This window comes from Ictidomys tridecemlineatus, chromosome 9 (assembly GCF_052094955.1).
Source record: "Ictidomys tridecemlineatus isolate mIctTri1 chromosome 9, mIctTri1.hap1, whole genome shotgun sequence".
In the NCBI taxonomy this organism is placed as follows: Eukaryota; Metazoa; Chordata; class Mammalia; order Rodentia; family Sciuridae; genus Ictidomys; species Ictidomys tridecemlineatus.
The window spans coordinates 147,285,490-147,312,781 of NC_135485.1; the positions used below are offsets into that span (position 1 = coordinate 147,285,490).

Consider the following 27,292-nt stretch of genomic DNA (forward strand, 5'->3'; position numbering starts at 1 on the left):
TCATCATCGTCACAGCCTCCCTGCGCTGGAACCTGCCTCTCCTCCAGCTGCACCTCTGCATTCCCTCCTTCCTGCACTGCTCTGTGCCTGTGTGCATGGCTTTTAGGTCCACACAGAAGTGCCATCACGCTGTGGTTTCTTTACCCTGAGGCCCCTGACTTCAGTCTTCCTGCGCTTGGCTTGTTTTACTTGGTGCAGTGTCCCCCATATCATAGGTGACAGATGTCCTTCTCCTCAAAGGTTGCGTGTTATTCCATGTGTGTGTGTGTGTATACCACATTTCCTTACCTGCTCGTCTGCGCCAATGGCTCTCAGGTTGAACCTGCAGTGAGCATGGGTGCGTGGGTGCCTTGGGGACACTTGGCTTCATTCCCCTTGGGAGTGTGCCCCTCCTGGGCTGCCCTTCAGGTGGCTGTTCTCCTCTGAGGCTTTCTAGTAGGCTGCATACTGTTGTCCTTTGGTGAGCTCGCTCAGATCCTGACCATGTGCGGGGTTCTCCTGACATATGCTCTTCTTTCCTGAGACCGCACGGGAGAGAGATGCTATACTGACTTATGCATCACATGCTGAATGTGAAGGATGATGATGACCCAGTGAAAGCCCTGAGAAATGACCCCAGAAGAGCCAGCACTCTAGGCTGAGGTCGCTGTGGCAGGTGATGCCCCAGGTCTGGGTGTCAGTGTGTAACATGCATTGAGGGCTGGCCTACCTGACTTTCCCTGGACTGGCCGACATGCTGCTGGTCGTGTGCCGTTCTGGAAAATCACAGTCCCACTTCTTCCTCGTGGGTGAGTTTGGCAGCCTGAAGACCCCAGGTGCTCCTGGAGCCCTCCGTGTAAGCACTCTGCGCTGCTCTCATTTCCCATCCCCTTTCCTTACCCTGAGGCCCCTGACTTCAGTCGAGAGCCCTCCTTCCCAGCTCTCCACTGTGCACCTGCTGGCCCACGTCCCCCAACTCCTGAACCTCCTCACAGCCTGGAGGAAAAAGACTGGAGGGATGGTGCATCTGTGACAGGTCCCAAGGGCCTGCTCCGGTGACTAATTTGCAGCGCCTCCCCGGCCCCCTGCCCCACTTCAGGCCTGCCCCCACTGGAGATCCCTCTGTGTTGGAGGTCTGAGTGGAGGGTCACAGAAGGGCAGGCGGGTTCCTGGGCTGCCCCATGAGGCACCCTGACCGGAGCCCTGTCTGTGACCACCTGCTTTTCACTACCCTGGGAGAGACAGGCCACCTAAGGGTGCTGGTGGTTCTGGTTCCTCCTGGCTTGCAGGTGGCCCTGTGCTACATCCTCCTGGGGCAGGGGGCAGGTGCAGTGTGGGTGTTCCCTACAAGGACTCTGACCCTAGTTGGGAGTTACCCAAGGCCACCCTTACTACTGTTACCTTGGGTGAGGACTCCAACCTGGGAATGCTGAGGAACAGCAAGGACTGCTGGTGGAGTGGCAGGCTCTGGAGGGGTCGGAGGGAAGGGGACACCACATCATAGTGTCGGGTCACATGTGGCATTTCCAGGAGACCAGTCCCAAGGGCCAGGGCCTCCCTCCTCTCACTTTCACATTTCACAGCCTTGTCTGTGGGAGAGGACATGCTGGGTGTGGCTTGGAGAAGAGTCCGAGAGTCAGCTGCCCACCTGGGAAACAGGTGTTGAGAATTGATGGTGTCACTAGGGAGCAGGCTCCGCCCACAGGACTGTGCCCTTCAGCGGCACAGAGTTTGGCTGCCAAGGCTGTGGATAGAGCACAGTGAACCTGCTTCTGCATGGAGCCCTCAGTGTGCGATGGCCCCTCTGCACATGGGCCTCGAGCATGGGATTTCTGGGTTAATGCTGAGTGCGTTTTGCCCTCTGCACTTCCCGCTGCCTTTTGAAGCGGCTCTTTCCTAGCTCTGTGGGAAAGCACCTGCGTCTGCATCAGCGCCAGCGTCTGGTGGTGCCATCTTTTCACTGTCTAAGAACTGAAAAGGGACTCTCCTTGCATTTTGGCAATGATGGTAAAGTTGTGCTTCTTTTATAAATTTATTTTCCACCTCAGAAAAGTTCCCATATATGCTCTTTGGCCCCTGCCCCGCCCCCCTTTCTTTTAAATTTGCACTACTGGCTTCCTCTCAGTGATTTCCAGGAGTTGTATACATGCCACAGGTGTTAATCCTTTGCTATTTTTATTTCAAATTCTTACCCCCCACTGACTAATTTTCATCTTCATGGTAAAACAGTTTTACCTTTTTATTTTGTGAATTATTATATGCACCATGGACTTTCGGGTTCTGAGTCTGTAGCTTCTGTATTTAATGTCTCATTTGCAAAACTTTTTGCTCCAAGATTATGCTAATATTTATCAGTGTTTTTAAAAGTTATACCAGTTCATGTTTTTGTTGGTTTTTTAACCCTCCAGAGCTTATTATTTTTAGGAATAGAATGAAATATTGATGTATAAAACTCCTAAAGTACAAAAAACCCTATTTTTGGATTCCATTCTGTTTTGCAACATCCTACTATCTTATTAGTTGCAATTTGTAGAGTGTTTTAATTTCCGCTAGGGAGGATCTTTGTGGTTTCTCTCTGTGAGCACTTTCTCCTGTGGTGTTTCAGGCAGGTTACTTTTGACAACCAGACTGCTAAGCCTTCCTTTCCATCTTCCTGGAGATGGGTAGCCTATAGTAAAAACAACCTGCTTCACAAAGTTCTTCATGTAGACACTTCCCCTGTGCATGAGTAGGTTCATAAATGGGCGGGCCATTGTTTTTCATTTTGGGCAGAAAAAGCAAGAAATTAAACCATGGTTCATGTTTCTCTGTGGTCAGCAACTTCATTCTCCAGCCCTGGATGTTCCATTTCACCCATGTCCATCTGCAGTTCCACAGCAGGGCTGATCCCTCTCCCTGCCACATTCTGTCCTTAGAAGATTAAATGAGAGGATTGAGAAAACTTCATTTAGCAAGAGCAAGAGATCATGATGGGGCTTAGCACAGTAAGAGGGAATGTGTCCTCGGGCAGCGGCCACACTTGAGCAAACTGGGGGGGTGACTTGATCATGCATGCGTGCGCATGCGCACACACACACCATACCATACACATACAACACTACACCACACACACACACGCACACACGCACACACACATACATATGCTACACTATACACACACCATACCACACCCCTCATACACACCACACCACACACACCATACCACACATATACACACACAACACCATACCACACCCCCCCACACCACACTACACACACAACACACTATACCACACATATACATACACCACACCACATACACAACACAAACACTATATACTACACATATATACACCACACCATACATGCATCTATACACTACACACACACTGTACTGCACGCATACACTACACCATAACATATGCTGTACTACTCACATACCATACCACACATATAAACATACACCACACACATTCATACATACACTACACCATATACATACATACACTATACTATACACACAAAATGTACACCACACCTCCCCACCACACACACCACACATATACATACACTACACACATACTACACACACACTCTCTCTCTCTTTCTCTCTGTGTGTTCTATTTTCACCTGATCGAATATTCACCAAATATTATCATCTTAGTATCTATAAAAACTCCAGGGACTTATATAGGAAATAATATCCTTTTCAAGAATTGGCATTAATATTTGGAAAGTCAGTGTTTTCAACAGGACAGAGATTGCTTCAGTGCTGTTGGTGTGCTGGCTTTGGGAACCTAAACGTGATTGTCCATGGATGGCACATGAATCTGAATCTGAGGCGTGCTGCCTAGACAAACTGTCCAGTGGAGGGCTGGCGCCATCCCTGTGAACCATAACACAGATGCCTGTGTCATGCAGAAAGTTCTGCTCTTCAGCTGCTGCGATGAGTTGAGCCCTGTTCCTTCAAGAGTGGAAGCCAGAGATATCTGTTACCTGCACAGCTGTGTGACGTCCTCAGGTCCTGTGTGCATCCATTCTAAGAGCTTCTGTGTGGATCTACATTAGCTGTGGTTACGGTGGCTGTCACAAAGAGACAGTACTTGGAAGTCATGGTGCTCACCCCCTAGAGGCCACGTGTGGTCCTAGCCAGGCTTGTTGAAATGTCCTGGATCAGAGTCCTGGAAGTGCCATGGAGGGGCACTCCCTGGGCGGGTCTAAGCTGCTTCCTTCCCAGGCTGCTCTGATAGCCCATTGCTGTTCCTCTTCTTGGTGAATCCCCTGCCCTGCTCAGGGCACACTCGAGAATGTGGGGTGTATGAAATGGGGTTCTAGCTCTCGGGCAGGAACTGTTGTGCTGGCTGTGCAAGGATGTGCTTCTGTGGGAGCACCACTGGAACGCGCTCCCAACTCCGTAGTGTGGAATGAGCGGCTCCTTACTGCAGGAACTTGCGTATTTCTCATTATCTTTCTCAGTTCAATTTAGTTTTCTGAGGAGGAGGCCATTTAAAGTAGCCAGTTATAAATTTGACAGTAAAATTTTGATCCACAATCTGTGTAAACAGCCAGATAGCACATATTTAGATAGCTTTAGGCTCATTATGGGGCTCAGTGGGATAGTAATGTGCTTATGATATGCAGGCTTGGGTCTTCACCAACAAAACATCTTCACCAGCAAAACTCCTTTTTAAAAAGAATATTTGTAACAAATATATATTTGCTCCAAATTTATTTTATCTTTAGTTATTTTTACTAGTCTTGTGATTGTTCTCCTGCAACACAGATAGCCCAAAGAAAAAAATGCCACTAACAGTAAATATTGTTACTGTGGAGAAGTACGTATTATTGAAAGTCGAGGTTGTAATTTTTTTAAAAAATTTATTTATTTTTTTGTTTTAGGTGGACACAGTATCTTTATTTTTATGTGGTGCTGAGGATTGAACCCGGTGCCTCATGCATAGTAGGCGAGTGCTCTACCACTGATCCCCAGCCCTAGCCCCAGGGTTGTAATTTTTAATGGTGAATAGTGTTGATAAAAATTTTATTCTACCATCATGAAATAAATGTTTGAACTGTGTGACTAGGAAGGTACTAATTATTGTACATTATGGGAAAGACCTCCTGAAGCATTCTGCGACATCTCAACAATTGCATATTTCCTAGCATTTTCTACGTTTGGAATAGTCATCAAACTTGGTGCATTGCAATAGCTGGCATAGGAAGAGATAGGTTTCATGGCACTCGCCCAGGGCTAGTTCATTTGTCACCTTGGCAGATGTGGTATCACCAGAGACTTGGCACCTGAACAGGGACGTTCTGCTGCTTATCATAGGATCTTCTGATAATAAATCAGTGGAAAGTTTGGCACTCATTATAGATGAAAAACTCAAGGATTAGACACTTCTAAAAAAAGCTTAATTTCATCTTGCTGGACACAAAAAAGTTAAATACCTTCTGCTGGACACAAAAGTTCTCTCCTCTCAATGTGCTAGCATTGTGCTACCTCCATTCTCACATGTCCCTCCAGCACCAGTTCTGTGCCTGCTCTCCCACAGGTGCTGCTGGATGGTTCTTGACAAGAGCAGTTGCTTGCCGTCTGCCTGCTGCTAGTGGGCTGCCTAAGATGTACTGCTGGCCTTCGCTGAGAAATAATTTCCATAGGATTTCTTTGTCCTAGATTTGGAAAAAGAGAAGACTGATCAGGAGGGAATATATTGTGTTTGGAAGATCAAAGCAATCCCGTGTTTCAGGTGGAATACTCTAAAAAAAAAAAATCTTTTGGTAATAGTTCTATCTACTGTAAAAAGTCCAAACATCAAAAATAAGTAAAATAAATAAAAAGGTATAAGAAGAATGCAAATGCTGTGTGGAGCAGCAGCCGCTTCCTGCTCCCAGCCCTCCTAGGTGTTCTGCAGAGCCCTCCCTGGGCTCCATCTCTACAGAGTGTGCAGAGTGTGGTCCTCCATGCATAATGTTTGACTTCTACTTTTGACACTCAAAACATGTTACAGATGACTTTCTTTATTAAAGAAAGGAAAAGTACAATCATAATTTATTTTATCTTTAGTTATTTTTACTAGTTTTGTGACTGTTTTCCTATTGTTTTTCTGGAGCTCCCCTCTCCTCGTTGCTAAGCAGAACTCTCAGCATTTGCAACATCAAGCTCTTATTTTCTGCTGCAGATATTTCCTTTGCCTGTCACTAAAGAGTCTCAGTTTGCAATTTTGAGTTCCACTATAATTTAATTAACCACATTTACATCTTTTGTGGGCATTGAGGCATTTTCCTTTTGTGAAAATTTGTTTGAACACTGTCAGATGTGTTTCTGCAGAGGCAGCTGGCTAGGTGGGGTGTGTGTTTGTCCTTTGGTGCAGAGTGCTACCCTGCCCCCAGAAGGCTGGCAGCCCAGGTACAGCATGTGAGACTGCCCCACTTTCAGCCAGCCCTGAAAGATGCCCCTTTTCTTCATGTTTGGCAGCCGAGATACTATCTTTGCTTCTAATTTTCCACTTTTTCATTGTATTTGAGAATTAAATATTAGTACCATGTATAGTGTAGATACCTTGGAATCCTGTAGTCCATACTGGAAGTGTTTTCCTGCCTTCTAGACACCTGAACTTGGCCAGATGGACTGCTGGTCTTCACGTGGACCCACTTGGTGCCTGCTGGCCCTCATGTCTGCTAGAGGCTATCCATGACTGCATGACTTGGCTGCAGACCCTAAAGTCATGCTGTTCCCTCTGTGTCCTCGTCCCTCCCTGCAGCCTCCTCCTTCTGCAGGACACATGGCACCCTGCCATGCACATACTTGTGGACCTTCAGTGATAGCCCCACTGGCTGGTTTATTGCCACTCTTCTCCAGTTTTCCTGCTCTTTGTGGTCCCCGTGTCCTGTTCCCAACATGGTCACCATGGCATTCTGTTAAGTGTGAAGCAAGAGGTGCCACTCAGCTGCCCAAACCCTGGACACTATAGTCTCTCTTGGCAGAGCACATCCTACATGCCTCATCTCTACCTCCCCCTGGTCCTCTGTGGGTCTTCCCTTTTCCCTGCTCTTCCTGTGCTGCACCAGGCGGGCCCCCTGGCTGCTTCCCACCTGGGCCCAGACCCCTGCCCTTGCTGGCCTCCCTGCAGAGTCCCAGCCTATTGTCTGCAGTGCTGGCCATCTAACCTCTTCCTGCCCATTCTCCATGCAGGTGTCCCTCCCTGACAGGTCACTCCCCTGGCTCTTTCCCCACCACTCCAAGGTAGCAGGAACTATGTCTTTTCTCTTTGCTGCTATTTCCCTCTCATCACAGCCAGAACCAGCACGCAGTGCCCCGAGGTACACAGCCTAGACAGGTGGCATCATGTGATAAGCAATGTTCCAGGGCCACCTGGAGCGAGCTGGCTGCTGACGTTCTTCTGGAGCTCACCTCTCCTTTCTGCTATGCATAGCTCTCAGCATTTGCAACAGTAAGCTCTTATTTTCTGCTGCAGATATTTCCTTTGCCTGTCACTGAATAGTCTCACTTTGCAGTTTTGAGTTCATTTATTTCTGTTATCTGAACACCTGGTTCTCTACCATGATTACAAAGCCTTTCTCCACTCAAAAATTATTTAAAAATCCATTCATACTTTCTTCCAGCACCTTTAGGTTTTGTTCTTAAAGTGAGCTGGATCCGTGTGAATCTTAATGTAAGGAGTAAGAACAGGCCTGGCCTTGTCCTTGAACATCCACAGGGCGGCTCCCAGCCCTTCAGTTAGCGGTTGGGCTTGTTCCCTGGTGAGCAGCGCCCACTCCCATCCTGGGTGTTCACATGTTCTGTGTAACCAGGGAAAACTCCTCATTAGTGCTGTGTTCCATTCATCTGTTTCCATGCTTTCATTTTAACTTTGGTGCTAAAGAATTCTGTGGCTAAAGAATACATTGGATTTTCTTTGATTTATCCTTACCTTTAATGTCCATTTCTTCCATCCTTTATATTTTTCACAACTGAAAACAGCGTAGTAATCACTTTATTACCAATGTTGTGTTAATAGATGATGCTTGGATCTTGTGTTTTAGACTGGCCATTAAGCTATGAAAATTTTAAGCAATCTGGTGTGCATAAAGTGACTTTAAAAAAGTATTCTCTGTATTTTTGTACCACATATATCACAGAACTCAGGTGCTCTCCTTTATTGTAATAAGAGTCTAGTTCAGTTATTTTTCTTTCACAATTATGGCCCTTCTCATCCTGCCATCCATGGCAGAATGAACCTCCTTTCACATGGTGTGCCCGGTGGGCTTATCTTGCGTGGAACAGAAAGCAGGGGTGGGAAGCTGCTCTTTGTCTCTGTCTCCGGGTTTGAGATCTGATGGGGACCTGCCCTGCTGCTGCTTATCAGTGTGCCCTTACTTCCTGTGTGCCTGTGCCTCCACACTGCTTGATCTTGGATAGTTAATGACACCTTTCAAGCCTTCCTTTTTTCTCTGTAAAATGGTGACAACAGCAGCGTTTCATTTGTCCAGTTGCTGTTGGAATTAATTGAAGTGATTCCTATGAGGTGTTCACCTAGCATTTGACACAAGCTAAATATCTAGCGGCTGTCAAATAGGCTTAATCAGAGCATATCCCCTTCTCCGGTGTAGCATGGGGATGGGCAGCACTGAGGCCTGCCTGCTGAGGGCTGGGAATCACTCAGGGAAGCTTCAGCTCAGGGGAAGAGGGCCAGAGTGTCCCAGTGTAGTTCACACCTGGCTACAGGAGGTTGAGTCTTGAGGGGGGGCGTCCACCATTCACTCTGCAGAGTAGAACCAGGGAAGTTTAGCAACTTAAGATAGCAGGAGCAATTTTATTGGCTATTTATCACATTTTTAATTAATGTAAGGGTTCGATGGTGCGCCTGTTTTGTGCCTGTGCACACAGCCCCATGTTTGAGTGTCGGAAAAATGGTGCTGCAAGAACCAGGACCCCTGCTCCTTCCTCTCCACCCCTTGGCATTGTGATTCCCTGTTCTGCTCTGCAGTGACCGCTGGCCCGCCCTTCTCCTGACTCTGATGTTTCTCCTCTGCAGACCCACTCCCAGGAGAGGCCCTTCCAGTGTGAGGAGTGCAAAGCTTTGTTCCGGACACCCTTTTCCTTGCAGAGACACCTGCTGATACACACCAGTAAGTGCCTGTGTAGGCAGTGGGGAGCAGAGGGGCTTTCCCACCCTGTTCTTAGAGCCCTGGGGATCTTGGGCCTCCCAGAAGCCCAGCCGTACGTAGTTAAGGCATCTGTTCCTGAGCAGGAGAGGACTGGCGGTCCTGCCTTTCACCTTTACTTCCTCTGTCATGACGTTTTTCCTCACAGTAAGATTGGTTGTCTTGTGAAGTACTTCATTTTCTGTCTTTTCTTCCATGGATTTATAGTTTATATATAGAGTGAGTCTCAGACTCAGTGGGGGAGCTTTGAGTTTTGTTTTCAAGACATCCTTTCCCTCTCAGTTGTGTCGAATAAGAAAGCAGGCCTGCCTCTTTTTTAGAAAATTTTTCTAAATTTATTTTGGTTGTAGGTGGACACAATACCTTTAATTTATTTTTATGTGGTGCTGATGATTGAACCCAGTGCCTCACACGTGTCAGGCTACCCCTAAGCAGGCATGCCTCTTTAAAGCATGGGCATAGTGACATGATTTGACCAACTTATAGACTTTAAATTTGGAGAGGATCACAGTGCACATTGGATTTTGGAGGGGGAGGTTGGGGATTGAACCCAGAGGCACTTAAGTACTGACCCACATCCCCAGCATGTTTTGTTTTTTATTTTGAGACAGTGTCTCACTAAGTTGCTTGGGGCCTCACTAAACTTGTGATCCTCCTGCCTCAGCTTCCCAAGCCACTGGGATTACAGGCATGTGCCACTGTACTTGGCATAATCTAGAACCTTAATTTGAGAGGAATCGAGACTACTGAGACTAAGGAAGCAGGCCTGAGTGGGGTCTCTGACAGCAGGGTGTTGCTCCCTGCTGTGCTATCTCTGATTTCTCACAGATTTGGCAGAGGAGATTTTTTTTTTTTCCTTTTGGGTTAATGTCTGCACAAACACACTATGAGAGTCTAAGAGTCATACTAGACGCTATTTTAGAACTTCACAGAATTAACAGCCGCACCACTGAAGAACATCACTTCTGGGAAGGAGAACAGTACTGCTGAGCTGAGTTTTAAGGTGGATTCAGATGTTAAAGTGACCAGAGATGCACTGCACTAGCACATCAGAAACTAGAAAACAGTGCACAGCGTGAAGAATATTTACACTTCTTTTAACTTAAGACCCTTTATCAGTTGAAAACCCTGAGCACATGGCAAGTTCCTGAGACTGCGGAAGCCTTGAGTTTCTGGGACAATAGGACATCAGCTTTGTCCTGGAAGGAATTTCTCTGTCAAGTTCAGGTGTCTGTGATGAAAAGTGGTGAAGACAGAGGCTTGCAAGTGCCTTGAGGTGCGGTGAGGATGTGTGTCACCTCCCTGGAGAGCTCCCAGGCTCTCAGACCTGCCCTGTCACCCCAGGCTCTGTGGGAACCTCCGGCACAGCTCCCACTCCCTCACAGAGGACGACCCTGTGGGACAGCAGCAGCTGCTGCCTGTTCCACTCTTGCTTAGTCTAAGAGAAGGAGCTGCAAATGAGATTAATGGGTTCTAAGATAGGGATTTGAAGAAGTGAGCCTCATTTTAAGATTTATACAGCCAAATTTGTTGTGATGCTTGGGATATTTTTCTGTGGCAAAATGAAATTTTGTTTTTCATAATAGCAAGGCATTTGATTCTTATCATCTTGAGAAATAAGGGTGGGTTCTGTGTGCCATGTCTTTTCTGTGATGTCCTTGGTACCTTCTGCACCTTTTGAGAGGCTTCCTGAAGCCACCCAGTGCCATCTGTCAGGAGAGGCACCTTGATGTTTGAAGGGGAAGGTAGCCATCAGTGAAGGCTCGGCGTGAGCAAGCGGAATAGAGAGGACCAAACACTAGGTCTGTCTTGTCTCACACAACATGAAAATTCAAAACACAAAGGCTGATGTTAGAAACTGGCCTCTGCATTCTGGCTCAAAATATTAAACCATTATCTTATTACTTTGGAAATTTTTGCCGTTTTCTTGTATACTGAAAACCAGGAGAGGTTGCTTACTAACTTCTAGGTATTAGGAGGGGAAAAAAATCTGATAAACTAAAGATAAACAAATCTGACAAAATAAATAAGACAGTCTCATCTGATGAAGACAAAGAAGTCAAATATGAAGAAGGTCAGAACTTTCTTGGTGTAACTTGGTAAAGTGTTTGTATGGGAACCAATAATTTGATTCATTTGATAGTTGAATAAAAATGCCTTGCAGTGATCTTGGGTTTTTTTTTCTTTACTTCTAAGATCTTTCCAGCTCCTGAATTCATTTGAAATCATTCTCATTAGCCCACATGGGGTGTTTTGAGGGGAGTGTGGGAGGGGCCAAGCCACTGGCCTTGCTGGACAGTGGCCTCATGTCACTGCCAGGGTCTCCTTCACCCAAGCTGAGCATGTGAACTGGAGATGCATATTTAAAGTGTGTTCGCTCTCCCTGTGGAGCATCAGCTGAGTCACTCCCATGTTTTCCAGTGGAGGAAACTGACAATATAGGTTCCAGGGCTTTCCTCGGGTCATGGGGACTTTCTGCAGCCACCAAGTGAGTCAGTACAGGTGGATGGGAGCTGCTGCATACAGTGAGCTTTCATGGTTACGAGAAACTGCCAGAGCTACAAAGGAACTTGGTAGGGGATAATGGGGCCCTGCCTGTTCCTGGTTCTGTCATCTGACTCTGTTTCCCAGGTGAGAGGACTTTTAAGTGTCACCACTGTGAGGCCACCTTCAAAAGGAAGGACACATTGAATGTCCACGTCCAGGTGGTCCATGAGAGACACAAGAAGTACAGTTGTGAGCTGTGCAACAAGGCCTTCGTCACACCGTCTGTGCTCCGAAGCCACAAGAAGGTGAGTGGAAGCCTCCCCAGGGTAGAGTTCTGTGGGTGCAGGCCAGTTCCCCCCACCCCTCAGCTGTTCCAAGAAGACGACAGGTTTATACCACCTCCTCAGAAAACGTAGCTTTCTCATTTTTCAGAATAGATGTGTTTTCTCCATGAAGGAAGCTCAGAGTCAGAAGTAGATTCTACATGACCCTTGGCTGTGTGGATTAGTGGGTCATACAGATATTCAGTGAGTAGGAGCTTATCCATTTTTATACATTTGGGGGTTAATGTATATTTTTTTTCTTTTAAAAACTATGCATTTTTCCTTAGTAAGTTTCTTTTTCCCCAGGTAATTCAGATTGTGTTGGGAATAATTGAAGTAATTAGACTGGGCCTTCCTGGATTGGCCTGGCCCTTTGTCTTCACTCTCTAGGGCACAGGGAGGTTCCTGACAAGGACAGGGATTTCATAAGTCTTTGCTCAGCTCCTACAAGGTGGTGCTTTACTCAGAGCAACGTGGGGATGGTGTGATCTGCCTCATGCTAGTTGCATGGTGCCTCAAGCATGTCAATAGTTTGTTTTCCATTTGTTGAAAACATGCATTTAAAGTACACTTTTGAAATAGCAAAATTTATTTTGTAACAAATGCAGTTAAAGGTTTTAATGTTGAGCTCAGGAATGACTGAAGTGTGCTACCAAGAGAGTTGGAGATGTGGCCCCCTGAGCAGGACTTTGGGGCCTGTCTTTAACCTGGCCCCTTCAGAAGGACGGACCTGAGCAGCTGTTTCTTCCATGTCTCTAATGTTCAAGGGTAATGAAGCTTTTTGAATGCATTACTTTTTTTGCATGTATTTACAATTTAAAAAAAAATTTTGTGGAAAGTGAGGAAAATAAGAATGGGTTTTGAAGGGTAATCTTGCTGTTGTCTGCTAGCACACCATCACACAGAGGTGCGTTGTGGTGAGCCAGCCATGGGCTGTGTGTGAGCTGTGCATATCTTGAACACAAAGTGGACTGGACTGACGATGCTGCTCTGTCTGGGCTGTGCACGTGGGTGTCCCTTTTGCTTATTCTGCCTTTGATCATCACATAGCACATGAGATGGGTGTGGCCTTCCAAGCTGTCAGCAGACATCAGGAAGCTAGACTCAACCCCCTGAAACCTAACCCCTTGCCTCATTTGAATGGCTTCTCCCAATAAAACCCAGGTTCGAGGTGTGCTGTCTTTCTTTCTTGCCTGCCTTGCTCCCCTTGTGGGAGCTGTGGCTTAGGAGCGTCACTGAACCCAAAGGAAAGGTGCTTTCTGTGTCTGTGTCTGTGTCTTTATTTAGTCCCCAAATTCACTTGGAATGACCCTTACTGGTTTAGTCGTGTGTCGTAACAGTATGTTGCTCTCTTTCATCTCTTATGAGTACACGGCATGTTCCTCCAAGGTTACAGTAAGAGGCTTCTAGGCTTTCTTAGGAACATTTCAGGTAGTTGAGTTTTGTACTTTCAGTGTCTTAAGGTGTCTAAGCAGATTCTGTTGATAAGATACATTTTTTAGTTAAAAGAAAAAATATTTTAATTTGTTTTATTGATGCAGCCTTAGTGTCTAGTTTGAAACCTTCCATACTATCTGGGATTTCAGCACATATAACATGTAACTGAATAGTGAGGCAATGTCATGGCAGCAAAATTGCTGGGGTCTCATGGAGATGCCACAGTTAGCGGGCCACCTCCTGTTTGAGCAGCCAGGGTGATAATAGCAGATGCGCGCTTTTCAGAGGACCTCAAACTGCCCAGGGAGGACTTGCTGTCCCCTGCCCTCTGCAGGGCGTGAGAAGACAGGTCTGTTGTAGGTCGGCTCCTCCTTCCCTCAACATGGGCCCAAGGTGCCAGGCAAAGGCTCTCCCCTAGTGCACAGGCAGGACTTTTGGTGAGAGAGAAAGTCAAGTACCTGCCACGTGCAGAATTAAGGGTGCCATTGCAGATGGCACCTTTGGTGGGTACGGGGCTGATGAGGCTGTTTCTCCAACTTGCTTGTAGTATGAATTCTTTCAAGGGAAACAGTTGTGCAGGACTGAGCTATCTAATGTTAATAAGGTATTTTAGTTTATAGCCATTTTAAAAATCACAAACCCAATTGTGCACATTTCAGTACATCTTTTTATACCATCATGTAATTTGCAAATTAAATACCAATAAGACATGAAACTAATTATGTTAGAGTTAGTAACTAATTGATTGAAAGATGGAAGTGTGTTTGTGTCAGTCCTTTGGGGTGGCCAGGTAGCAAAGTGTCTGCTTCTCTTCTGCTCTCCCCCGTTTCCCTTCTGAGAACATTCCATTAAAAACCCCTTTCCTGTTCCCTTTTGGCTGGTCCATGGCAATGCATGTAGCAGTACCTGCCAGTAATTTGCAGGAGAGCAGATGCAGGGTCAGCTCCGGAAGCTCTGCTCGGCGATGGTAGCCCAGTTGGTTTACTCCCTGCTTTTTAATTGTTAGGTTATCATTGGGAAAACACACTGAAAATTGTATCAGAGACCGCATGCAGATACCTGCAGGAATTCCATGCCTCCCCTCTAGCCTTCTCATGAGAAACACTGGGGTCTGACAGAGGGCTTTCACCTCTCATGTATTGGAACAATATGTTTTGATATTGGTGGAAAAACTGGTCTCCTGATGAGAGGGGTCCAACTTTCATACCTCTTCTTTCCAGAACGGTTTCTTTGCTTTAAATTATGGACATTGGTTGCCACTCACTTTTGAGGACACCACTCACTTCTCTTGGTGGGAAGGTCTTGTGCCTGGATGAAAGGTACTGAGAGCAGGGCTTCACACTGAATATATTCAGTTAACACCTGCTGGCTTGAGGTCTCATTAGATCTGTGTCCCTTTCTGCTTTGCAGTAAAATCATTCCAGATAATCATAATTAAGTAACAGATGGCTTTATTGATATTAATTCTGTCCTCAAGAGTTAAATGCACACAGAATGTAGGAGGTGCTTCCAGGAGTGGTCTTGGCAGAGTGGGTGCATTTGTCCCACCTGGCTCTAGGTTTTGCTCATTTATGTGGTTTCCTGTAACTTCATCACATTTAGGTGGGTGCTCCATAAAGCCTTAAAAAGTGAACTACAGAACTGTTTTCAAATTTACACTAACACACAATTCTGAGGGTTCATTTGAACCCATGGGAATATTCATGGTAAATTGTTTAAATCTCATTGTGATTTTAAATCATTTTTATGAAACATAATCCTGGAAAATAAGGATTTACTATTGTCAGAGACACTTAATCAGCCCTAATTCTTCCTACTTGTCTCCCTTCCCTTCAGACACACACAGGAGAAAAGGAGAAGGTCTGCCCATATTGTGGCCAGAAGTTTGCCAGCAGCGGGACACTGAGGGTCCACATCCGGAGCCACACAGGTAGGGCATGGGCCTGGGGCCAGACACCCAGACATTTGCTCCCAGCTAGAGGCTGCCTTCCATAGTGCTGTGACTTCCAGTGCCTTGATCTAGACTGGTTTTGAATAACTGAATTTCCCCCCAAACAAGTAAAATGCCTGCAGTGGAAATAATTTTGTTGATGTTAAGTCGTGATATAGCCATGGTTGACCCTGTGTGGGGTTGTTTTTTATTTATTTTTTTGTATTTGGGCTTGAACTGGGTTGCTTAATCACTCAGACATACCAACAGCCCTTTTTATTTTTTATTTGAGACAGGGTCTTACTAAGTTGCTGAGGCTGGCCTTGAACTTGCCATCCTCCTGCTCAGCCTCCCAAGCCTCTGAGGTTACAAGTGTGCACCATCTGCACCTGACTTGCCCTGTTTAGGACTCAAAATGAGGGAATAGGGAGTAGATGTCACCTTTTAACAAAGGCGGAGGGGCTGCTTCTCCACCCCTTCCTGTAACTGTCACCAAATGTGGCCCCTTTAACTTTGAGAAGCCATGGAAGCTGCTCGGATGCCCTGGGCATTTACTGGGTGAGCACTATGCACTGGCTTGCTTCCCAGGGGCCCCCTTCTTTTTGACTGCATCTTGTGCAGTGCCTGCCAAGGAAGTGGGTACCCTGCTAAAGGGTTTTTGAGTTACTAAGTGTTTTTGAAGGACCCTGTCTGGATTTTATCTGTCATTGAAAAAGACTTGAAAGCACGCTCTAGACTCCGACTACCCCTCAGCTCACCCGTCTTTGCGACTGGATGGTATTGCATGGGGAAATCCTCAGGCTGACTATGCTCAAGAAACTTCCTCCTCAAGGCCATGGGATTTGTTTTTTATTGACCATTATATGCCCAGGACCTGTCGGTGTAGCACAGCGACTGCTGTGAAGGCAGGAATGCCAGCACACATGTGGCCAAAGAACCAAGTCCGTGATTGCTGGACACGGAGGAGAAGGGACAATGGTGCATGATTTATTATTTTGGATATTTTGTGCCTTAAGCTAATGGACATGTAGTCACTGTAGTATTTGTTGTCTTAGTGGGGCCACTAGATGCTTCTAAATGACACACGTGAGCACCGGGGCTGAGCACTGTGGGATGGCTGTGGCTGTGGGGCTCCGCAAAGCAGAAGAGGCCTTTCTGCCGTGCACTGGTCAAGAGAAAACACCACATCCAGTGATGAGCTGGACAGGATAGGGGCAGCAGAGGGCCTCATCTAGTCATGTGCTCTGGAAAGCACGTTGATGGCGGCTGCCTGTATGCAGCTTGTAGAGAGCGGGGAGGTCCTGGGCAGGCTCTGAGGTCCCTGGGCAGCCCTGCCCTATGCACTGGGGCTGTATAGAGCTGTGGTTGAGGGTGCTCAGCAGACTGCATGGTGTCACTCCTGCTCACCATGTATGTGTGCAGGAGAGAGTAGGGAATAGGGAGTGCGTGTGGTAGCTGCATGTCAGAGTGACAGGTTCATAGTGATGCCTGGGAACATCCTGATGCAACTGAGTCAGTCTGGTGTGGAGCATTCAATACAGGGACTTGTGTTGCTTAGAACACACAAAGATAGCTTCCAGCACAGAAAGGGTGATGTGTAGGTGTGTGTGTCTAGGGCAGGCCAGATGGACAGGCTGAGAAGAGCCAGCTGCTCCTGCAGTATGGCCCCAGTTGGGTCTACCTGGCTGGGCTGTTCCTTCCCAGCATATTCAAGGGCTTCTGAAGCTGCTGCTCTGATACCTTCCTGTCCCTCCTGGTTGTCTTTGCTGGAATCTGGATCTTCAAAGCCAGCCAATGAGTAGGAGCTTGGCCAGCCTCACTGTTCTGTGTAGGGACTGCTTCTCATTGGATTGTTAATGTTCTATTTTACAGTTGTGAATAGAAAAGCATTAAGACTTCTAAGAGGCATGCATATCTGTAGATATGTTCCTGAATCTCATTCTAAAATTTATTTGTAGATAGCAAAATTAGAGCTTTGTGGAATGATTATCCTATTAGTAAGACAGTTACTGATACTTGAAACCATTTAGCAAAGGTTGCATCGAGATTCAGCGACTTCCCTGCCCAGATGGCCACTATGCCCCACTCATTGGACCTGGGTGCTCCTATTGTCTGCCCACTTGCACTGGGAGTGCATAGCACTGGCATTGGAGACACTGATGAGGGCACATCTGGCTCCCCTACTTGCTATTTGTGAGCAAGCTGCTTACCTCTCTAAGCCCAGGTTGCCTCGGGGGTTCTTTGTGAGGGGTTGAGTAAAATCCTATCATTATGATACTCAGTGCTGGCTCATGGTAGACAATTGATTGTGGCAAGCATGGTCCCTAAAATCCTGCTATCACCTGGCACTTGTTACGACTATGCTTCCCAAGTTAAGTGAATGTCGATCCTTAACACTGGATGGCAGGGTTTGACTTAATTGCATGATTTCTCATATTATTATTTGCTCCTTTTTTTCTTGGGTTTCTTTTTTCTAGCATTACTAAAAATTTTCATTTTTAATATCTTTGCTTTCTTCCAATTTTATTAAAATTTTAAATATTGAACATGTTGAAATTTTTATAACTTAGATTCATAAACATAATCCCAGTTGACTCTTGATAATTTAATATCATGTTTGGCACAATTATAATATTAATGTTTTATTTTCGGAGAAATGCATTTTAGATGGCTATGTTTCCAATTAAGCCATCTTTATATAAATATGTAAAAGAAACTCAGTTGAAAAATGTATTTGGGGCTGTGATTTGCATCCTGAATTTTGTGTGTCCCTACTAATTTCCTTGTTGAAATTAAACCATGGTGGCCTCCAGGATAACCTTTCTTAAGTTTTGTTTTCCTATCTCTACAGAATTGATCTTTAGCTTTTGAAATTTGCTTTTCCTTTTGCATCAGGAGAATATATACAATAAAGATTATGGGCAGTACATTTTTATTAATAGAAAGAATCATCCTGTTCCTAGAAGGACTGCTTATAATAGTAGCAAAACAACACTGAGGACAGTCCTATAGAGCCAGTGGTGAGGAATTGGCTGAGTAGACTATGGTGTGTCCACGTCTACCACATAGATAATAAAAGTGGTATTACAGGGCATGTTAATTAACATGAAAGAAATAAAAAGTTATCAAAACAATAAAACAGTGTTATGTTTTGTAATAATAAAGTATTCTTACATTATGCTCTTACAAATTATAAATCATTAACTATTTCTATGTCTTGTAAATATGGATGACTTGAATTCCCTTTATAATTTTGTATGTTTTCTGAATTTCTATAATAACAGTTTCTTATATAGTAGACATATTTAGAGCATATTAACCTATCTTACGATTATGTCGATAACTTATTAAAAGATGCATGCTTAAACATCTTATTCTTAAATGAGGCAGAGAAAAGAGGTGCATATAAAAACGTATATTGGAAATGGGAATGAGAATGAGCAAGCTGACAGGGTCAGCATGAGTGCAGTAAGGAGTTCACTGTGCCATGCTTCCAGTGTTTCCTCCTTTGGAACTTAGACATTGAAGAATTTGGTATTGTTTTATTCTGACAACAACCATGCAGAATCCCTGAAGCCTTGAGACTGCGTGGGGCAAATCTGTAGCAGGGCCTGGTCCTGAGCCTTCCCTGGCACAGGTCTCCCTGAGCTGGTGGGACATGTGCTAGGTGGCCGTGTACCCCTCAGGTGGTGCTGCTCAGAGGGGATGAGTCCTTGAAGATGCTGACCATACTCACCCTCCATCCTTCCCTGGAGTGCTGGGTTTGTTTCCATGAAAAGGAGCTGCATGGCATTTGCTATTCTTAGGGATTTTTCTGGAGGATTTTTTTTTGTTTTGTTTTGAGATTTTGGAAAGTGTATATATTTCTTATAAAGGAAGTATAGAAATTGGATCAGGTTCACCCAGTCACTCTTCACTTGACTAAAAGCTTCTCAAGGGCTTCCCCTTGATTTGTACAAAATTTGGCCTGAAGTTCTCATGAGATGCATCAGTTGCCTCTCCAGTTTATCTTCCAGACCTGCTTACAGAGCTCCTTTTGCTCTTACAGACTCCGTTTAAGTCTGCTTTGTCCATGATCTGTTTCCTGTCCAGCCCTGGGCCAAGGTGCCCCAGATTCTCATGCTTTTCTACCTGTTCCTGGCCATGGTGCCCAGGTCATGGGCTCCAGGCCCCTGTGCCTCTGTCCCCACAGTACTCTTCCCCGTGTTTGGGTCCCCATGCTCTGTAGGAGTCTGTGCTCTTTCTTACCTTAGAACTGTGCCCATTATTTTTGGCACTGGGAGAGCTGCCTGCACTGAGAGAGCTACCTGCATGGAGGAAGCGCCTGGGAATGCTTGCAGAGTAAACAAAAGCCCCTTTCACTTAGAGAACCGCAATCAAACAGGCTGCAGTGCTTTGAGATAGCTAGGAGATCATACATCAAATTTAATTTTTTCATATAATATGTACCAAAATCTGTGGGATTCATTTTGAGAAATACTAACATTAAAGAAGAAAATCTGACCCCCCCCCCAATTTGGGATGCTACCCATTCTTCATCCTGTTGTGTCATTGAGTGATTGGTTGGACATTATATGACCTAGCTCAATACCCATGCAGCTACGAGGATCCAAGGAAAGGCTGACAGTATTATTTTGCCAACAAGACTTGCTGGGACTAATTTCAACCTGGAGTGGCTGCATCAAGAGTTCCTCATCAGAAAGAAAGTGCTCCATGGGCTTTTGTGAGCATCGAGTCTGCTGTGTGAACTGGGACCCCCTGCAGTGGTGCGGTACCTTCATGACCAGGCCTCCAAGCTGAGGGCAGCACAGGTCAGGCTCCTGCCTTTCCCGAGGGTTGGAGAAGGGACACACTCTCAAAGGTAGCATCTAGACCCATCCCTCATCTTCAAGAGGAGGAAGTCCAGGCTCAGAGAGGCAAATGACCTGAATCAAGGTGAAAAGACCCAAATCCTTTGACTCCAGCTTCTGCTGTACCTGCATGTTCTTTTTTCTGCTCTACAGCTATTACAGTCACAACAAGAGTCATAGAGTCCCCAGTATGAAAGACAAGGAGTGAGATCTTGCCTCTAAGCTTATTTCAGCTGCGAGAGTTTCATGCTCTAGAGCCACCTGGAAGGTGCTTTAGTGCTCTGTTTCTGTTTTTCCCTTAGCAGTCCCAGCGCCATCTGTTCCTGAGTCCTCTGGAGTGGGCAGGAGCATGCAGAGCAAATGTTCACTGGATTTAGTTTTTCAGATCTCTTCTCTATTTCTAGGAAGAGATGAGTGATGGGTGGTTGGACCTTTGATCACGTGGCAATACAAGGGGATTTTCATGGGACATTAACAGTCATTTAATGTTTTTTCCAGAGTACTAGGGTCAGTTTCATTTTGTTTTTATAGTATTCAAACTGTCAATAATTTGGGAAGTCAATTCTCTTTTTATGACATCAAATGCCACTTAGTTTTATTGAGAGGAAGGAAATAGTGCGCCCACTCACATTTGTGCTTACAGTCTGCCTGTTGGTGTCTCTCAGTGTTTCTGTCAGGTACAGGAAGCGTGGCCTTGTGCAGCCTCTTTGGTATGAATTTCTTTAGGAAGTCATGGTCATTGGCTCAGGGCTGATGTCTCTTCACCAGCACATGATGATTAGCTGTTGGGTTCCTGCCTTTCTTCTGGTTCAGGGAGGAATCTTCACATTTGTGTCCATATTTTCATCCTTTGCTAACCATGTTTAAGAAGTTACCTTAGCCCCACTTCCTTCATGGAGTGATTGATTTTTCTCTTATGGCCTTAACTAGCCACCAGTGGTGTCCTTGCTTCACCTCCTTCCCTGTGACCTTCCTCTCCCTCCTCTTCCCTCTACCGCCACTGAACATCGAGGGTGGAATCACACCAGCTGGTTTACCAGTAACTTGGCAGTGTTAATTTTCATAACCCTCGTATCTAACCTCTGAGGTCTACTCATTCTTTATAACTTGGTGATTAGAGTAGGGACACAGCAAGCGTGCATCTACCTTCTTAGGCTTTGAAATTCCACATGCCTGGGCTGGAGTGTAGAGGGGAGGGCATGCCAGGCTCTGCGTCTAGCACTGTGAAGGCACAGCAAAGCAAAAGCATGTGCCTTGACTTCCAGGGTGACGGGCAGCTGCAAAGTCATCTGTGTCCAGCCTCTCATTTGCACTGATGCCTAGCTGCAGTGAGAGGTCTGCCGAGGGTGGCACAGCATGTGTGTGGTTCACAGAGAGCTGAGGGCATTTCTGCTTCTTCCTCATAGGATCCCTGCGCTCTTACTATTACTGAGCTCCCTTCCTTCCATGAAGTTGAAGATACCTTCTCAGTGATGTACCAGCCGGTAGGGAATCAATGTGCTGGCCTGAGAACTAAGGGCTGAGCTTGTAGCCTTTGGCCTGTAGCTTTTCCCCATTCCAGCCATGGAGAAACCCCACACAGCTCTGTGCACTGTGTCATCACTGTCTATGCACATCCGCACCGTGGACCACAGTGTCAGCTCACAGCCACCAAAGGTGCTTCACCTCTTCAAATCCCAGTTCTTGCAGCTCAACAGGGGACACCTATGGTCCCAGCTGCAGGTGCTGTTTGAGAACTTTCCCGTGTGCCCAATGTCCATGTGTGAGGTCACAGGAACTGCTATTGGCTCTGCCTCTGCCCTGCGCCCGTTTCTGCCTACATTTGATCACAGTCGCCTGCACATGCTCATGGTTCACTGTGGGACCCTCTATCCACATGGTTGTCTTGCTTGTCTTTATATGCCCCAGCAGCAGAGTGTGGATCACCAGAACATGATGAGAGTCATCAGCCAGTGGGCTCGGGGGGTGGGCGGGCAGTGAGGGGCCCACAGTGCAGCTGTGGCTGAGTGGAGGTGCTCTTGGGTCCACGTGATAATAGCTCTGTAATTTATCACTGGCTCCCTAAGTCAGATGAGAGGTGGCACTCAGAGGGTCAGCCAACATGGCCCAGCAGTTGCTGGGGGTCACTGCTTCTGCATCAGGGAGAGCTGGGCTTTTTCAGCAGGGGATCCAAGCTTGCGAGGGGAATTGCATGGATTGCTCATAAATTATGAGGGAAATTCTAGCAACTGCTTTCGGGTCTTCAGTGCTCTGGGCCAGAGGTTAATTACTCGCCTGGAGTCCCACCACTGTCGTGGTAATACATCCCGACTGTGCTGGCCTGCTCCCAGGCACATCGCGCCTGCAGATGAGCATGCTCATAAATCACTGTCTGGGGAAATGTTTCTTTCTTTCTTTCTTTCTTTTTTTTTTGTAAATACCTGTGATCATATTGGAAATAAAGGATCTGGGCTTTCACCGTTGCTCTTCTTTGTTTTCCAATAATTACTCTGAGGAAATCATGCATTGTTTTCAGAGTGTTTGTTCCACAGGAGCTGTGACCAAGGACAACTAACTATAGGACAAGAGTGACATTGCTAATGCACAAATAAGACAATTAACAAATTAATCAAAGGGAACTTAAACTTGCATTCCACATTTCAGTCAGGCAGGCACTGAAGACTTGGCTCTTCTTCTGTGGCTTCCTCCTGCCAGTTCCTCCAGAGCAGCCCCCAGGGCTTCCCTGCAGCCCTGCACTGTGCTCCTCTGGGTTTAGGGAGCTTATTTCTGGCATGCTCTTGATTCTTCCTCTGGTGCTGTTTACACACCGCCCTGCATGTCCTGGCACCCTGGATCTGAGTGCCCATTCAACCCCCAGCTGCCGCGCAGGAAGGTGCTCTGAATGCCAGGTGCAGGCAGACTTCTGGTCTGAAGCTCCTCCAGAGGGAAACTGCTGGGTAAAAGCATTAGTGATTTTCCCACCGAAGCCTGACTCTACAACCAAACCAAATCACTAGTGAGCACACACCTCCCTTGGTGTCATTGCCCCTTGTCCTAGCAGTGGACATGCTACAGCAGAGGTCTTGTTCTTGGTCAGAACCCTTAAGACTTTGGCTGTATTTCCTCCTGCTCTTGGTAAACACTATTCTTCCGGTAGCACGTTTAGGGCCTCCTGAGGTCATCTTGTGCCCTCTGAACAAGTCACAAATGACAGGTGTCTTTCGTACACCTAGGTGGCCAAAGCCAGAGCACCATGATCAGGGTTTTTTTTATTTCCTTTTCCTACCTAATTGTAGTTTTAAATTAACTCTTTACCACCTTTTTTGCCCTCTATCTCATATTCTTTTGTTTCTTTATTGGTTTAATCAGTAAAATTCAGTTTCATAAGGTGCTGTTTTCACATTGGCATGTGACTTGTCCTTAGGTGAGGGCTGGTTCTTCTAATGTCTTCATGATTTTATTGCCTAGAACCATGTTGGTCTTGATGAATCATCTTCACACAGGCATGCATTAAATTGTGGTCTGATTTTTTTCCTGTTGTTTTAGCCCTGCTTGGGTAGGCAGTTGCCCTCATAATGCTTTTTTTTGTTACAGACCCGAGATGACTGTTTGGGCCAGGCTGGACAGGTCAGGTGCCCCACATGGCAGCCAGATGTGCTCTTCATTACCACTGGTCTCTCTGGATTCTCTTCCCCAACCTCCTCACAACGGAAGACTTTGAAGTCACTTCCACCTCGACTGCACTGGCTGTGGGAATCTGGAAACACCCCTTCAAGCCCAGTTGGGAGAGATAGAGGTCCAGGACCCTGGAGCCTGAGTTCCACTGCCTCAGGCCTTCCTGCATTCGATCCCTGGCTTCTCCTGCTGGCCTTGCTGGGGTTCTTCTGCCCTATTCCTCAGCCCACTGGTCTTTCTTAACTCTGTCTCAGTATTCTCTTGAAAAATTTAATCTATTCCCCACCGCATTCCTAGACCCTAGGTCTGTAGCTAGTAGATGGCAGGTGCTAAAAAAAAAAAAAAAAAAATCTGTTAAAAAATGAACAAATTAACTTAATGAAGTATCCACGAGGTGGCACTTTATAGTTACCTACTATAGTTAACATCATGTTTCTTTTTGTTCCTTGATGTGTTTAAAGAAGACAGTGGGTTTAAACCTCTTTTGGTGTCAGAACATAATTTAAAGACTACAACATGCAAAGCCCTCCTCAGTTTTCAGTCAAATGTGGAGTTTGCTGCCCACACAGTGTTCATTAGATCTCATTGCCATGGCCAAGTGTCCTGGGGAATGCCTGAGGTTCTGATGTCTTAATTGCCGTCTAGATGGTAATAGGTCTCAGGCACAGCTAGTGTGACAACATCTGCATTCACATGAGACCTGCTGAACGATGAGACACATGTTCCTCTCCTGCCTCCTGCATTTTCCTGATGAGTGTTGAAAGCCAAAAGAACGCCTGGATGCACCAGCCCCAGGCCTGGTTCGTGCCGCCTGGACTGGGAGAGGCAGGTCTTTGCCCTTCACTGGGGAAGCTTGCCCAGTACGAGGGGCCAGCGGTTGCAGTACTTCCCACCTTGGCTTTGGGGCACAGTGGCTCCAGCTCTGACCCCTCCATCTGGCAGCCCACTGTGAGTCCTTTCTGTGCCTGTGTATTTGTTCTGGACTTGGACATGAGCACCAGGTTGCAGTGTGGTGGCATGGGTTCAATGGCTCCTCCAGTGAGGACTCCCAGCACAGACTGGGATACTGAGGGTTGCCGCTGGCGTATTATTCCCATTGACATTGGCTTTCAGCTTTTTTCTAATTTTAAGATTCACTGATTTTCTTGCCAGTGAGAATTTGAATATTATGATTAGTCTAAGTGAAATAAAGATAGTGGCATCTAAATCTACCTGAGATATTTAAAAATAGGGCTATGTGGCACCTAGAGGCTGTGTTGGGTGAAGTCACACTGAAGGCTACTTCCTGTTCACAGCACAATTCTGTATGTAGATCAAAATGCTTCCAGTATCAGACTCCTACATGGGCATATAATATGTGGATCAGGTGAATGACAGTAATTATCACCTGTGGACTGCACAGGTGTCCTTCAGTTTCAGATTGTGGGATAGCAGAAAGCTCTGTTATTGGAGGCCAAAAGAGGCAGGGTCATCCTGAGCATGCTGTGACTGAGGGGTTTCTGAAGGTTAATATGGTCCACCTAAGACTGCCCATATCTGATTTTGTTTGCTAGCTGTTCTGTTGGCCTTTGGAAGGCAAGACCCAATTTAAAGCTATGAGGAGTAGATTGCTTAGGTCTGCTAGGAAAATCATGAAGTAACTTTATGTAACAGACTGCTGTTTTTATCATGTTTTGTGTGTACTCTGGATTTGATTTGTTGATTGATTAAATTATTAATAGTTATATAAGAGGAAACATTTCATCATTTAAATTATTCTTCATAATTTATGAAGAAGAGTATTTGAAAGTGTGTGGAATTCTCTGAGGCAGGCGTTACTGCCTGGGTGGCTCTTTCTGTCCTCCAGTGCTTGGCTTCTGAGCATAGGAGCCTCCTGGCTGCACCTGCGTGCCCAGAGGTCTTGCAGATGCTGGTGGACTATATGCAGCTGTTGTGTTTTTTGCTATGGTTTTCATTCTTGCGGGGGTGTAAGCCATTGGGAGTGTCAAGGAGGTGAATCTCGTGGCTCAGGAACTGGATGCAGGGGAAGGGTGTAGAAAGGTGTCTTGGAGGGCCAAGTTTCTTTTTATTGCAATGAATTCCTGTGTGTGTATTTAAATCACACATCAGCGACAGGACACAGCCTGCCAGTCCAGGGTTATAGGGAAGCCAATTAATGCATCCATTTGTTTTTGTTTTTGTGGCAAGAACAGTTACAATCTACTCATTTAGCATGAATCTTGTATACAGAATAATTTTATTACCTTGGGTCTTATTTGATCCATGGATAATCAGGACAGAAGGTGAATGTGTGGGGAATTTGAGTTGATTGTGCAATATCCAAGTTAGGACTGGGACTCAGCAGAGACCTGGAATAAGATAAGTATGGAATATCCCTGTAGGGCTAGCATTAGGTAGTATTTCCCTGGCTGTTTCCAGCCTTGGTTCTACCTTCTAGGTATTGACTGTCATTTGGTCCAGAATTCCCAAGGGCTGTCAATCCAGGTTGATTTTCTCTCAGAATATGGAAATGTGGACCATCCGCTCAAGGAGCCTATTCCTATTTGTGCTGCTGTTATCACTTAGCTCTTTGCATTTTGGAGTGGTTGTCAGTGGTTTACAGTGCCCAGTGGAAAGGAAGGGTCCTAGGTGTCCCTGCAAAGAGGAGAGACTGGGAGAGGTCACTCTGGGGCCTTGCACTTGGTTCTAGGTGGTGCTACTCTGGAAGCAGCGTGGGAGGCTGCCCTAGGCCTGAGCCACGAGCGTGGCTGCCTGTCTGGTGGTGCAGACTCTGAGGCGGAGAAGAGGTGCAGGCAGCCCTCTCTCAGGAGCAGTGGCTGGTCAAGCAGTTGGTGTTCATGGCTGTCCAGCAAGGGAGCTCCCTGGAGTAATACATCCGTGCCAGTGTATTGCATCCAGTGGGACCTGTGGGAGAAGAGGGGGAGTAGATACTGGGGTCAGGGGCCTGAGGGGATGGACAGATGGACAGAGCCTTTATATGCATGATCTTTGAATGTAGACTGGCATGGTGCCATGTCGGTGTGTTGTTAAATCAAAGACTGTGCTGGTGACTTTAAGCTGTCATCCATTCTAGATCATCAGGCCTTGGGGAGAGCACCTACAGGCAACTCTGGGGGATCACACCTCACTATAGTCTTGTCCTCACAAAGTAGAATTTTGTGATGTATGTGTGTTTGCTTGTCTTAAAAATGTCCTGGCTGCCTTCTAAATCAAAACTTCTGGGCAAGAGGTTCTTGGTTATATCAGAAAGCGAGGCATCCTCTCTGCGTAGTTCAGAGGCCAGTGGTTCTGCTTCATGTAGGTGTTTTACAAAAACCCTGAGATGGATTCATTTACGTGAAACTTTTTAAGCAAAAATAAGAAAACAACTTATTAATGAACTGGTTAAATTCAGACTCCTGTGATGGGCAGTGGACAGTGCAGCAAGAGAACAAATTGACTAACGCCAAGTACTTGTAGTGAGGTCTTGAACTGCGAAGACTTGA

General features: G+C 46.1%; 1 protein-coding gene across 10 annotated transcripts in view; it reads left to right on the plus strand.

The window, feature by feature from the left end:
* Prdm5 (PR/SET domain 5) overlaps positions 1-27,292 on the plus strand; it is a 148,762-nt gene that overhangs the window by 83,641 nt on the left and 37,829 nt on the right. For 9 of the 10 annotated variants that reach the window (XM_078022175.1, XM_078022174.1, XM_078022178.1 and 6 more), the window contains 3 exons: positions 8,997-9,090; positions 11,758-11,918; positions 15,210-15,303. In XM_078022175.1, the coding sequence (XP_077878301.1) occupies positions 8,997-9,090; positions 11,758-11,918; positions 15,210-15,303 (349 nt within the window). Of the gene's footprint in view, positions 1-8,996; positions 9,091-11,757; positions 11,919-15,209; positions 15,304-23,726; positions 23,760-27,292 lie in introns of all 10 variants that reach the window. The other variant, XM_078022181.1, reaches the window with a different exon arrangement.